Consider the following 13,702-nt stretch of genomic DNA (forward strand, 5'->3'; position numbering starts at 1 on the left):
GACATTGGTGACTGTCTGTGCACACAGCCCACACAACTGCCAGCTGGGATAATGGTCTGAGGGGCTATAGCCTACGATAGCTGGCTCCCCTCTAGTTATGGTATGTGGAACCTTAACATGCCAGTGTTATATTCATGACATTCTTCAATTGCAGTTGGTATCTCTCCTGCATGGCCTATCAGGGGCACTTTTCCAGCAAGGTAATGCTCGTCCACATACAGCTCAAGATGCTCAAGACTTCCTATGTTATGTTCCAACTCTTTCATGGTTTGGCTGCTCCCCAGACTATGCATGGGGCCATCTGAAATTCCAGATGCCACCTTGTCACTCCGTACATGATTTGGAAGTGGCTGTTCAAGATTTGTTGGCCATTCTGCTTCAAAACAACAGACATCTAATCAGCTTGAGCTGAACCTTTTTGCAGCATGTATTGGATCAGAAGGTGGCTTAGTGCATTATTGACATTGCACTACATTTGTTTACTTATATTCACTCTATTTGTTTACATGCTTTGATTTTGGGATCAAGTGAATCTCTCATCTGTATCAATATGTCTAATACATCTCATTTCAATTTGATGCACCCTTTGTGGTGTGCTGTTTTCAATATTTTGATGTGTATATTTTTTGACTATTGTATGTGTTGTGAAACTCTGAATCATTTCACGAGTAAATTGTCTGAGTGCTACAACAGCAGAGCAGAGTCTGATGAGCTTCAAGCACACATGAGCCATACATGGGTGGCATTTTTGTTTGGGTCTGGTAAAGTGGGGCAGGCGTTTGCGGAATCACTTATTCTGGTGTTAGAACTGTGGTTTATGGAGCTTTTATCTTGTTACGAGGGTTGAATGAAAAGTAAGCCTCGGCCTTTATTAATTGGATTTGGATGGGAATATTTTAATGAATCAAACACAGAAATAATCCTTAGAATGTGATCTTTAATTACCAATTTTCACTTTTCCACATAATCACCAGCCAATTGAATACATTCCTGCCAACGATGAACAAGTTTTCTGAAGTTGTCATGGAAGAAGTTGACACTCTGTTTCCACAACCACAGTCTCACAGTTCTCTCAACATCTTCATCAGAAGCTTAATGATGTCCCCACAGATTGTCTTTCATTATCAGAAACAGATGGAAGTCAGACATTGCTAAATTAGGACCGTATGGAGGATGCCACGTCTCTGAGGTTCTGCTGTGGTGGTACTTGAAGAGTGTGGTTTGGCATTGTCATGCTGCAGGAAAATATTTCTTTTTTCCTTTCAGACCCTTTGTGAGCTGTCGTTTCAGAGTTTGCAGCATTGTGAGGTAACGCTCTGAATTTATTGTTGTTCCACCATCAATGAAATCAACATGGATAACAACATCTGCATCACAGAACACTGTGGCCATGATTTTTCCAGCTGAGGGCTGCGTCCTGAATTTCTTTTTCTGGGGCAGGTCTTTGTGTCGATATTCCATAGACTTAACATTTTGTCCCCGGGTCGTAATGGTGTACCCAAATTTCGACTCCTGTCACAAGTGAATGGAGAAAGGTATCACCTTCATTCTCGTAATGTGGGAGGAGGTTCTGGCAAATTTTAAGTCTGTGCACTTTCATTTCAGGCGTCAGCATCTGGGCTACCCATCACACACAGATCTTCTGATAGCCAAGCAAAGCAATAATGTGACCCACACATTCTTGTGAAACGGTGATTGTGCTTGCAATTTCTCTCTGAGTGATACGACAATCATCCTGAATCAATCTGTCAACATTTTGCTTGTGAAACTCAGTGGTTGCTGTCACAGAATGTCCAACTCTTTGTTTGTCATGCAGTTTGGATGTTCCTGCCTCATCATCTTTAAACTTACTCGCTCAGTGACACACAGTACTCACATTAACACAATCATCATAAACTGCTTTCATTCTCTGATTAATCTTTTTTGGGGTGACACCTTCTGCTGTCAAGAATTCAACGACTGCACATTGCTTAAACCGCATCGACCGAGTGTCTGCGCAAGGTTCCATGCTTTACACTGTAATACCACAACTGTTCAATGCTAAGGCTTCCTGTCAGCTGGAGCTGTAGAGAAGAGGCTATGGAAAAAGCCAGTACCTGCAGTGTACCAATACTGCCAGCTGTTGAAGAGTTAACGAAGGTGGAGGCATTACTTCTCAGTCAAGCCTCGTACTATTTGATCAAGTTCGATACATGTTACATTACTGAAGCTCTCTTAGGAGGCTCTTTCCCACACTATACAAATAGTTCATAAATCCATTAAAAAAGTCAGTATTATAATACAGCCGCTATAAACATTAAAAATTACTTGCCTGTATCAGAAAATTTATCATATTGTCTGCCATTAATTAGAAAAAACTGTAACTCATTTTGTTTACTCATTCTGGATGTATGTGGGATCACCCAGTATAGATGTGAAGATATTTGCTTAAAATGCTATACAGAAATTTAAATTTATTCAGTTATTAAAAGGAACAGATATGCTCTTCAGCTACTGTGCTGATAATTAGGAGCAACTAGTTTTATTTTAACTTTTTGTTGAATTGATTCCTGAATCTGAATTATTCCATGAGAATGAATGCCCTCCTCCCCCCTTCTCCATAAAAACTACACACACACTGTATTAATTATATCAGCAAAAAGTATTAATGCTCCATATAAGGAGTAAGTTAAAAATAAGTGCTACTTAATAAGCAGCTATTATTATTGTTTGGAAGATTCTAAGCCCCAGTTAGCCACAAAATGGTTCAGATGTGCCAATGCCATTGAAAACTCTTGTTTAAAGATTGTGTTGCTCTTGCAGCACCTAAATGAAATACCATGAAAATGATTACTTCCATTAAATTCATTGAGAGATCTATTCATAGTGCAGTGTTTTCTGAAGGGAGGATTTAATGAATAATAGGTTATTTGAATGGTTGTGCTTTATTCACATAGTCAACAATGACATTGTTCCCATTTAGTCTGTCACCACATTCTCATCTGGGAGATCATCATTTACTTGTGAAGTAATGTCATATGATCTGGTGTCCATGCCTGATTGGGAGGTGAAGGGGTTGGGGACGAGGGTCAACAAGCTGTGTTAACATACTGTTGTGCAATCCTTGAGTCAAAATGTCATCCATCTAACATGCCTCCAGAATTGGGCCCTCTGTCACATGACTTCCTTCTTTGCCAATAGAAGAGGACCTTTCAGTGTGTGTTATTGTGGCATTCAATTGTTGGTACAGAACATTTTGGAAAAGCATCCCCAATTAGTAATTAAGTGTACTCCATAATTCAGCTGAGAACTATCTTTCAATTTTTTGTGATAATACTGTACAAAAATAAACTTAAGTTCATCTTAATACCTTCTAACTACTGCATGTGTTGAAAATAAAAAGGGTTTGGTCAGCAAGTTATTTTTTGCCTACAAGTCATTACTATTTTGCACCTTCTTCATTAATTTAACTTTAGTTTGGTAACAAGTTATTTTAGCTTAGTTGCTATTAACCATAATTAAGTGCTCTTACCCAGATAACACCACTATCTATAAGTGTTGACTCTCACCTTCACTAAACTTTTCATATCTTCAGTATTTTCCTTAGTTCTATTGTTCTCTTGAAAGCATTTCAGATGTAAGTTAAATTTATTGCTATCGTTTCCCCCCACAAGCAGTTCCGCTCAAATACAACCGTACACTCACCTACTACATTCACATACTTCAGCTCAAATACTGGTAAATTCATAGCCATTCGTGTGACTGGTTGTTTCACATACTAATGGGCGTCTGTTCATTGTACAGCATGTCATGTAGGGATTGCCACTAGAAATCAGCCAGAACATTTGAACATACACAGACATTTCTGTTTTCCCTGTTCCTTTCTTGTCTCTAAATTAGTTCATCTTCCAGTGCTTTTATTTTTTATTCTAACCTTTTTATTCCATTTTGTGTCACTTTGATCTGACTTGCAGTGGATTTTAACCCATAACATTTCACCAAAAAACTTTATTTTCCATTTTCCTCATCTTCCTTTCTTTTTGCACCTCATGATTCTTCTTCATCTGTCTTCTTAATAACATAACCATCCTCATACTGCATTTTTCTGCTACCTCACACAACTGTCTCCTATGTTCTTTCATTGGAGAAGGAATCTGTGGTTCTAAAAGTTAGAACATTCTTGTGTGCTACACAGTTTCTTCTAATATTGAGAGTTGGACTTCTACATACTAGCTAGATCATCTTTCATTTTGTAGCATTAAAATGTTAATCATTTTGTGAAGGTAAACTATTATTCCTATTCATTTTCATTTATCTTTGATTTCAAATTATAATCTTTGGACCAACAGTTTTTTGTTATTTTTATGGTAAAAAAATAAAAGGCACTTTGAATCTCTAAGAACTTACCAGAGTCTGAACTGTTTGTAACAAAATGATTTTTTTCCCTTAAGCAATCTCATTAGTGTTTTTGTTTTATTTTCCTGCAATAAAAGTAGGCTTAACTTTATAAAATTAAAGGGATAGTACTTGCTAGCAAGAGGAGTAAATTAACACTACTAGTTCAGTCCTAGGCCCATTAATCTGGCACAGGTGCCAGACAGATGGTTTTTAGTCTGTTTTCCTCATAAAAGTAAGGAAATGCCAGTCATGTTGTCCTATTCCAATTAAGAAATGCATCACACAATAAAACTTCAAGCAAATTGTCTAACCATTCTATCCTATCTTAATGATGATTTGGGGACAGAAATGACATCCAGTCACAGAGTATCCATGATGCGTGGATCTCTAAATTGAGGAAAGACAGAGCAGTAGTATCTATCATGAAAAATAAGAAATAAATTACATTTTTTTATCTGTCTATAATAACTGAAAGCAAGTGTTTGAACAACAGAAATACTTTGTTACTTTTGGCTGATGAGACAGGAAGGGGTGGAAAGGGACATATTTGTATTTTATTCCTGAAAGTTACCATGAATATTTTTGACTGTATTAAAATTATATTTATCTGATTTCTTTTACTCATTCTATTGTATCACTGCCTCTGACATGCCTCACAACATACAATTCTGCATCACCTTCTTGCTTTTTGATGCCATTGTGGCTTTTGCTGTAGGAGAAGCAGTCTGTAGTGCAAAAGCTCCAAACTACGAGAGATGCATGGAAGTAAAAATGACATCATGAAATCTCTACTTGAAAAATAACTTTAAATTCTGTACTATTTAATTAATGTATGGCTACCCATAGGAGTAAATTTTGGCAGGGTGATACTATCAGTGATGTTGTTAATATCTATTGTATTTCTAGACCTTTATTGTGATTTACATCCAAAAAAATAGGATCAGATTAAGGACCTTAAATTGAGAGTCACAAGTACTTCAGTTTCGTATTGTTTAATACTACTTTTTAATTTTGTAACTAATTTCAAACATTCAAACCCTTTCTCAGAGAACAGGATGGTAGAACTTCATAATCTTGTCTGATTCTGCAATAACATTTAGTTTTTTAGTTGTGTATTTTGAACTGTATCAAATTATTTTTATGATATAGAACTATTTGCTACAGTAATGTCTTCTTAAATTGACTGGAAGTGTTTTAATGTTCACTGACATACTAGCCTCTAGAATTCAGAAGTGTATCTTGTGCAAGTGTAATAGAACACCAAGAAATCTGACCAAGAGACAATGAAAAGTAAATAAAACTGATGGAATGCTCTCGCTGTTACTTACATAATGTAATTTTGCTTCCTGAAGCTAACAGTTTGTAAGTTATTTTTCTTATTTTTGTCATTTCTCATTAATAATGGTGTCTGTCATTACTTATCCTTTTCAGTGATGCTCTCCTACTGTAAATAAATAAATTTACAACTATTCTTTAAATGTTTAATTTTAGGGTGAGGAAGGAGAAGGCGTGGGTGAGATAGGTGAAGGTGGAGAGGAGGGTGGGGAAGAGGTTCAGCCAGAAGAAAGAGAAGGAATAATATCAGATGAATCTGATGTATTCAATGAACTCATGAATGCTGGAGGACAAGCAAGAGAAGCTGCAGCTATGATTGAGTCCCTGAAAGCATCTGTTAAAGAATTTCAGACGGTGGGTATGGTATTTTGTGCACATCTACAATTATTTTTATAAATAAGTGTAATATGTGAAGTCAATTATAATGTAAATTTTCTTGGGTCTTTGGTCAGATAAAGAGTACCTAGGATAATTTGAAAATATTGGATTTTTTTTTGCATTGCAATTTTTGTAGATGATTGCTGTAATTGTGAACTGCTTGAATTACAGCAGTCACTTAATACTTTTTTCACACATTAAGTCAATATTATACAAAACTTCTGTTGCCTTTCATATAAAAGTTATATCAATAATCCTTTATGTCAGTGTGAAATGAAAGTCCATGTGGGAAACTGCAAACATTTTCAGGGGTGTTCTAGGGATATAGAGGGTGTTCTGAAACTATTCATTCAAATTAATGCAAGAAGCAGAGAACATCAATGAGGAACATATGGTCTCTGAAGTCGACTTGTAATGTTAGGGAATATTTGGTAGCACTGCTGTTGTTAGGTGTAGTGTCAGTGTTGCTGACTGGGAATTTGTACCAACATTCAAAACAACTCTGTGTGTCTGTGTTGGCTCTGAGGTCTGCTTCACTGATTCATGTGCAAGCATCACTACCTTGTGACAACAATGGTAACTTCCTTGTAAACAGACTAGTTACCACTTGTTAACCAACAGTGAACATGGAGTGGCTCACATATGCTGACATAGCTGACATGCATCTGATATAAAGATCTGTGAGTGAAAATGGATGATCTGCAGTGAGGGAGTATCTGACAACACTTTTCTAACTAATGTGTTCCGCAACACCAAACATTCTGATGTCTGTATCACTTGTTATATGAAACAGGCGCTTTCCACGCATTTATGCGTGATACAGGTCGGAGTAGGAACAGTGTGAACTCCCAAAAGAGAAGACAAGATTCTGCGACAAGTTGACATAACTCCTAGTACACTTTTTGCACACGTCCTTGGTGCCAAACATGGCCTCGTGTGGAATGTGTTACATGACTAACAGCTTCATCCCATGCTTTTTCGGCACATGGCAGCACTAGCACCTGAAGATTTTCCCCATCATGTGCAGTTTGCACAATGGTTTTTACAACAAACTGCCCTGCACACTTTATTTCTGGCTGAGATCCTGTACACCGATGGGGCTTTGTTTACTCATTAAAGCCCTTTCAGTATCCACAATTTGTACCTTTGGTGGCATGTGAATTCATAAGGTATTTGACCTTGTGCTCATCAAAAGTGATATTGTGTTAACGTGTGGGCCGGTATTCTTGGTGATAGGTTGACTGGACCGTATATTCTTCAATTCTGCCTCAATGGATGGAGATCTCACATCTTCACGGAAAATGTGTTGCCAGAACTACTGGAGGATATACCTCTGAATGTTAGACGAAGGATGTATATCCAGCATGATTGGTCACCAGCCTTTATCAGCACTGCTGTAATGAATCATCTGAGAGCTACCATTGGAAATCAGTGGATCAGCTGAGGTGCCCCTGTGGCCCGCCCACCCATGTCAAGTGACCTCGCTTCTCCAGATTTTTTCCTCTGAGGGCACATGAAGAAGCTGTTGTATGAAACCACTGTTGAAACGGAAGATGACCATAATTACCCTCATATCCTTATACTAAAACAAATCTCCCACACCTTATCTTTCCAGTCTCCCACCACGTCCCAAAGTCCCACAGTCCGGCCACAGAGGAGCATTCCTCTTGTAACTCAGTACCATCTGGGACTGGAGCAACTGATACAAAAACAAATCTCCCACGCCTTATCTTTCCATTCTTCCACCACCTCCCAAAGTCCCACAGTCCAGCCAAAGAGGAGCATTCCTCTTGTAACTCAGTCCATCTGGGACTGGAGCAACTGAATCGCCGCTAGGGTTTCGATTACCTCTCATTGTGCCCTGGAATGAGAAATGTCCTGCCCACTATCCTTCCCACCCCTCCTACCATGGTATTCTGCCGTCCACTGAACCTACACAATATACTTGTCCATCCTTACACAACCCCTGCTCCCAATCCCTTCCCTTATGGCCCTGTAATAGACCTAGATGCAAGACCTGTCCCATACATCCTCCTACCACCACCTACTCCAGTTCGGTCACTAACATCACCTGTGAAACCAGTCATGTGATTTACAAGCTAAGCTGCAGCCATTGAGCTGCGTTCTATGTAGGTATGACAACAAACAAGCTGTCTGTCCACATGAATGGCCACTGACAAACTGTGGCCAAAAAACAAGTGGACCACCCTGCTGCTGAACATGCTGCCAAACATGATATTCCTCATCTCAATGATTGCTTCACAGCCTGTGCTATATGGATTCTTCCACCAACACCAGCTTTTCTGAATTGCGCAGGTGGGAACTCTCCCTGCAATACATTCTACGTTCCTGCAACCCTCCTGGCCTCAACCTTCGTTAGTCACTGTCCTCACCCATCCAGCCCCCTCCCTGTTCCCATTCCAGCACTACACAGCCGTCATTTCACCACCACACCCAGACTTTTAATTTCTTTTTATTTCTCTCCTTTCCACTACTTATACCTTCCCCCCTCCACACCTTCTCTCCTGCTCTCTGTTTAAACTGCAGCACTGTCCACCACTCCCACCATACTATCCCTCTCCTTCCCCGCCCCAGCCTCCTCCTTACCCCCACCCAGTCGCCATTCCGATCATGCACTGGTGCTGCTGCTCGCATTGTGGTTTCAGTTCTCTGAGACTGCAGTTGTGTGTGCAAGTTGCATTTGTGTGAGTGTGTGTGTGTGCATGTCTGTATGTGTGTCTACTGCTGACAAAGACCTTAATGGCCAAAAGCTATAATTGTGTGAATCTTTTAGTTGTGCCTATTGCGACTCAGCATCTCCACTATATGGTGAGTAACAACTTTCCTTCTCTGGTATTGTTACATTCCATCCTGGATTTTCCATTGTTTGATGTTCAGATGTAAACATTGTCTGTGGATGGGAAATAAGAATACATCTTCAGACATTCAATAATTTCTCAAAGAATTTCTCGTAAACCATGCGTTGGACACATATGCCAAACTTCCAGGCACTCTGCGAGTCTGAGAATGACAAAAAGCTTGGGCACTTGTCAAATGGGCCAGTAGGCTGTGTTGTAAATGGAAGTGTGGTCTTCTGTTTCCAGTAAATATCTTACACTATGTGATCAAAAGTATCCAGACATCTGGCTGAAAATGACTTACACGTTCATGGTGCCCTCCATTGGCAATGCTGGAATTCAATATGGTGTTGGCCCACCCTTACCCTTCACGACAGCTTCCACTCTCACAAGCATACGTTCAATCAGGTGCTGGAAGGTTTCTTGGGGAATGGCACCTCATTCTTCATGTAGTGCTACAATGAGGAGAGGTATCGATATCGATCGGTGTGGCCTGGCACGAAGTGGGCATTCTAAAACATCCCAAAGGCGTTATATAGGATTCAGGTCAGGACTCTGTGCAGGCCTGTCATTACAGGGATATTGTTGTCATGTAAGCACTCAACCACAGGCCGCGCATTATGAACAGGTGCTCGATCATGTTCAAAAAAGATGCAATCACTATCCCTTAATTGCTTTTCAACAGTGGGAAGCAAGAAGGTGCATAAAACATTAATGTAGGACTGTTTTGTGATAGTGCCATGCAAAACGGCAAGGGGTGCAAGCCTCCTCCATGAAAAACACGACCACACCATAACACCAACGTCTCCGAATTTTACTGTTAGCACTACACATGCTGGCAGATAACATTCACTGGGAATTCGCCATACCCACAGCCTGCCATTGGAGTGCCGCATTGTGTACAGTGATTTGTCACTCCACACAATGTTTTTCCACTGTTCAATCGTCCAATGTTTGCGCTCCTTACACCAAGCGAGGCGTCGTTTGGCATTTGCCGGTGTGATGTGTGGCTTATGAGCAGCTGCTCGACCATTAAATCCAAGTTTTCTCACCTTCCACCTAACTGTCATAGTACTTGCAGTGGATCCTGATACAGTTTGGAATTCCTGTGTGGTGGTCTGTATAGATGACTGCCTATTACACATTATGAACCTCTTCAACTGTCGGCAGTCTCTGCCAGTCAACAGACAAGGTCGGCCTGTAACCTTTCATGCTGTAAGTGTCGCTTCACGTTTCCACTTCACTATTGCTTAGGAAACAATGGACCTATGGATGTTTAGGAGTGTTGAAATTCGCATACAGATTATGATGTCCCTTCACTCCTTCTGCACTCGTCGGGAGGAGACACAACTTGTAATGATGTTTGTCCCCGTCAGTATGACATAGACAGCACCTGTAACTCTCATAAAACACAGCTCCTCATGTAGTTAAGAAATATTCTATTGTTCGTCCATAACAGTCTTATCAGTTTGTGTTAACTGATAAATTGCAATTGTTTTATCTTTTATCTTACGCCCAGTTAGTTTCATCGAGCAATGAAATCTTGGTTCTTAATCCTATCATTACGGTCATTTTTCACATCATCCTTAGTGAGGATTAATAATTTCTGTTCGTAATTCCGTTGCTATGTCATTGATACGTCAAATTATTAACAACGGTCCAACGTAACTCTAGAGATCACTTAGGTTGAAGTAACGTCCTTGTAACACACTGTAATGCTGTTTTTTATGTTATTCACCTTACACTGGTGATATGTCATATGATATTAACTTCTCATGAGTCCAGTAATTGTGACGTTGACAAGAAATTTTGATTGAACGGCGTATTGTTTTTTCTTCAGGACTTTGTATTATTGTGTCCTACTCAAGACTACAAACAGTTTTCTTGTCACTGATCCACTACTATCAAGTTCGCAACTGTTCTTCAGTCCGAAGGTTAAGTCCAGTAAATCAGTATCACTCAATTAAAATCACCATTGTGTTGATAACGGTGAGGATTACTTTATTCAGTCAAATGACTGAGTATGGCTTTAGTCTCTCTCTCACAAACTACGAATTTTCACAACTGAAACAATCTAATAGTGTTTGCTTCCAGAAGACTATTGCAATAGTACTCTAGAGTGAATCAAGAGCAACTAACTAAACATTTCCATATCCAAGTTGCATTGTAGGCGCATTGAATTTCCTTTTCGATGCGACTACAACTCTCTTCTATGGTAAATGTTATCTTTGACCAAATTACCTCCTTGGATTTAACCTTCGTTCATATGAATTTAAATTTATTCTATAGATGTTTAAAAGATGATGCATGACAACCCTTTCATTTTATCTCCTCTTTTGTATGTTACTCTCAGTATTTAAGTGTTATAGTTATAGAGGCTTATCTCACTAGGGGCAAGATAGATACTGCCTACAGGAAAATTAAAGAGACCTTTGGAGAAAAGAGAACCACTTGTATAAATATCAAGAGCTCAGATGGAAACCCAGTTCTAAGCAAAGAAGGGAAAGCAGAAAGGTGGAAGGAGTATCTAGAGGGTCTATACAAGTGCGATGTACTTGAGGACAGTATTATGGAAATGGAAGAGGATGTAGATGAAGATGAAATGGGAGATATGATACTGCGTGAAGAGTTTGACAGAGCACTGAAAGATCTGAGTTGAAACAAGGCACTGGGAGTAGACAACATTCAATTAGAACTACTGACGGCCTTGGGAGAGCCAGTCCTGACAAAACTCTACCATCTGGTGAGCAAGATGTATGAGACAGGCGAAATACCCTCAGTCTTCAAGAAGAATATAATAATTCCAATCCCAAAGAAAGGTGTTGTTGACAGATGTGAAAATTACCGAACAATCAGTTTAATAAGCCAAAGCTGCAAAATACTAACGCAAATTCTTTACAGACGAATGGAAAAACTAGTAGAAGCCGACCTCAGGGAAGATCAGTTTGGATTCCGTAGAAATATTGGAACACGTGAGGCAATACTGACCCTACAACTTATATAAGATGAATATCAAGAGAAGCAAAATGAGGATAATGGAATGAAGTCTAATTAAATCGGGTGATGCTGTGGGAATTAGATTAGGAAATGAGACACTTAAAGTAGTAAAGGAGTTTTGCTATTTGGGGAGCAAAATAACTGATGATGGTTGAAGTAGAGAGGATATAAAATGTAGACTGGCAATGGCAAGGAAAGCGTTTCTGAAGAAGAGAAATTTGTTAACATCGAGTATAGATTTAAATGTCAGGAAGTCGTTTCTGAAAGTATTTGTATGGAGTGTAGCCATGTATGGAAGTGAAACATGGACGATAAATAGTTTGGACAAGAAGAGAATAGAAGCTTTTGAAATGTGGTGCTACAGAAGAATGCTGAAGATTAGATGGGTAGATCACATAACTAATGAGGAGGTATTGAATAGGATTGGAGAGAAGAGAAGTTTGTGGCACAACTTGACTAGATCAAGGGATCGGTTGGTAGGACATGTTCTGAGGCATCAATGGATCACCAATTTAGTATTGGAGGGCAGCGTGGAAGGTAAAAATCGTAGAGGGAGACCAAGAGATGAATACACTAAGCAAATTCAAAAGGATGTAGGTTGCGGTAGGTACTGGGAGATGAAGAAACTTGCACAGGATAGAGTAGCATGGAGAGCTGCATCAAATCAGTCTCAGGACTGAAGACCACAACAACAATAACAGTTGTTAATCAAAACATTATCAGTGTAATTAATTTCTTTTATCACCAATAGATGTTCTCACTGTCAAGTGACCCACTTCCCTACATCACAAAGTTGGGGTTTTCTGTCCTTGGGTCATTATACATACCCCCTGGACGATGAAGTGGGTACATGACCTCCTGTTTCAACGTCCCTAGCGAGGTGTGGTCCTTGTTTTTATTTTTTTTACATACATTCAACACACACACACACACACACACACACACACACACACACACACACACACACACAGAGAGAGAGAGAGAGAGAGAGAGAGAGAGAGATAGAGAGAGAGAGAGAGACAAAACTGGACTGTCACATAATGTGGTACAGTCATCTGAACTTAAGTTTCACAACTTATAAAATTTCATTATTGTTGTTCACTTTCTTTCTGATGCATCGCCACACTGACATTGCGTCTGCACCAGGCCATGTGAGCTGCAAACATGGCCTGGTTCGAAGCCAGTTTCTTCTTCTTGGGCACCGTAGCGAGGGTGCTACAGCGTCAGATCGTATAAGGCAGCGAGTATGATCTGATAACCTGTGCTCGTCTGGTGACCTGCGTTGTCCAGTCGCTGCTCTCGTGGTAGACTGCACTAATAACTCAGTACAATCTACTGTAAGACGGTCCGCGTCACCACTGTCGATTAGTCTGCAACAATTAATTCACTCTTCTCTTATGCACATACATGGCACTACATGTTCATTGTTTTTATCATGGCACATTGTTTCCACAATTAATTGATCATGTTTGTATTTAGTCTGATTAAGTTTTTTGTCAGTTCACACGTATCTTATCGGTCTATTAACCAGTACAGTTTTTAAACACTGTCACTATTGTATTAGTAATGTTTATCATTGCAATGCCTTTCCCCCTTTTTAAGTCTATGAGTTGATCGGTTTGTATTTATTTACCTTTCCTCTTTATTTCTCTCACTATTCTCAAAATAAGTGATCTTTTCTCTTTTTTAATCAATTTCCTTATCCCGGAATGATCATGACAAGATGTTTCAGTGTGCTTGCGTACTTGTTGCCTCGT

The 13,702-nt window shown here is 39.5% G+C and overlaps 1 protein-coding gene across 1 annotated transcript in view; it reads left to right on the forward strand.

Annotated features, from left to right (window-relative positions):
- The first annotated feature begins 314 nt into the window (after nt 1-314).
- Nucleotides 315-13,702, forward strand: part of LOC126101117 (uncharacterized) — a 164,606-nt gene continuing 151,218 nt past the window's right edge. Inside the window, exons 1-2 of the mRNA XM_049911835.1 lie at nt 315-442; nt 5,869-6,066. Of these exons, the coding sequence (XP_049767792.1) occupies nt 5,989-6,066 (78 nt within the window). The 5' untranslated portion in view covers nt 315-442; nt 5,869-5,988. The remainder of the gene's footprint in view (nt 443-5,868; nt 6,067-13,702) is intronic.

This window comes from Schistocerca cancellata, chromosome 1, assembly GCF_023864275.1.
Source record: "Schistocerca cancellata isolate TAMUIC-IGC-003103 chromosome 1, iqSchCanc2.1, whole genome shotgun sequence".
Classification (NCBI taxonomy): Eukaryota; Metazoa; Arthropoda; class Insecta; order Orthoptera; family Acrididae; genus Schistocerca; species Schistocerca cancellata.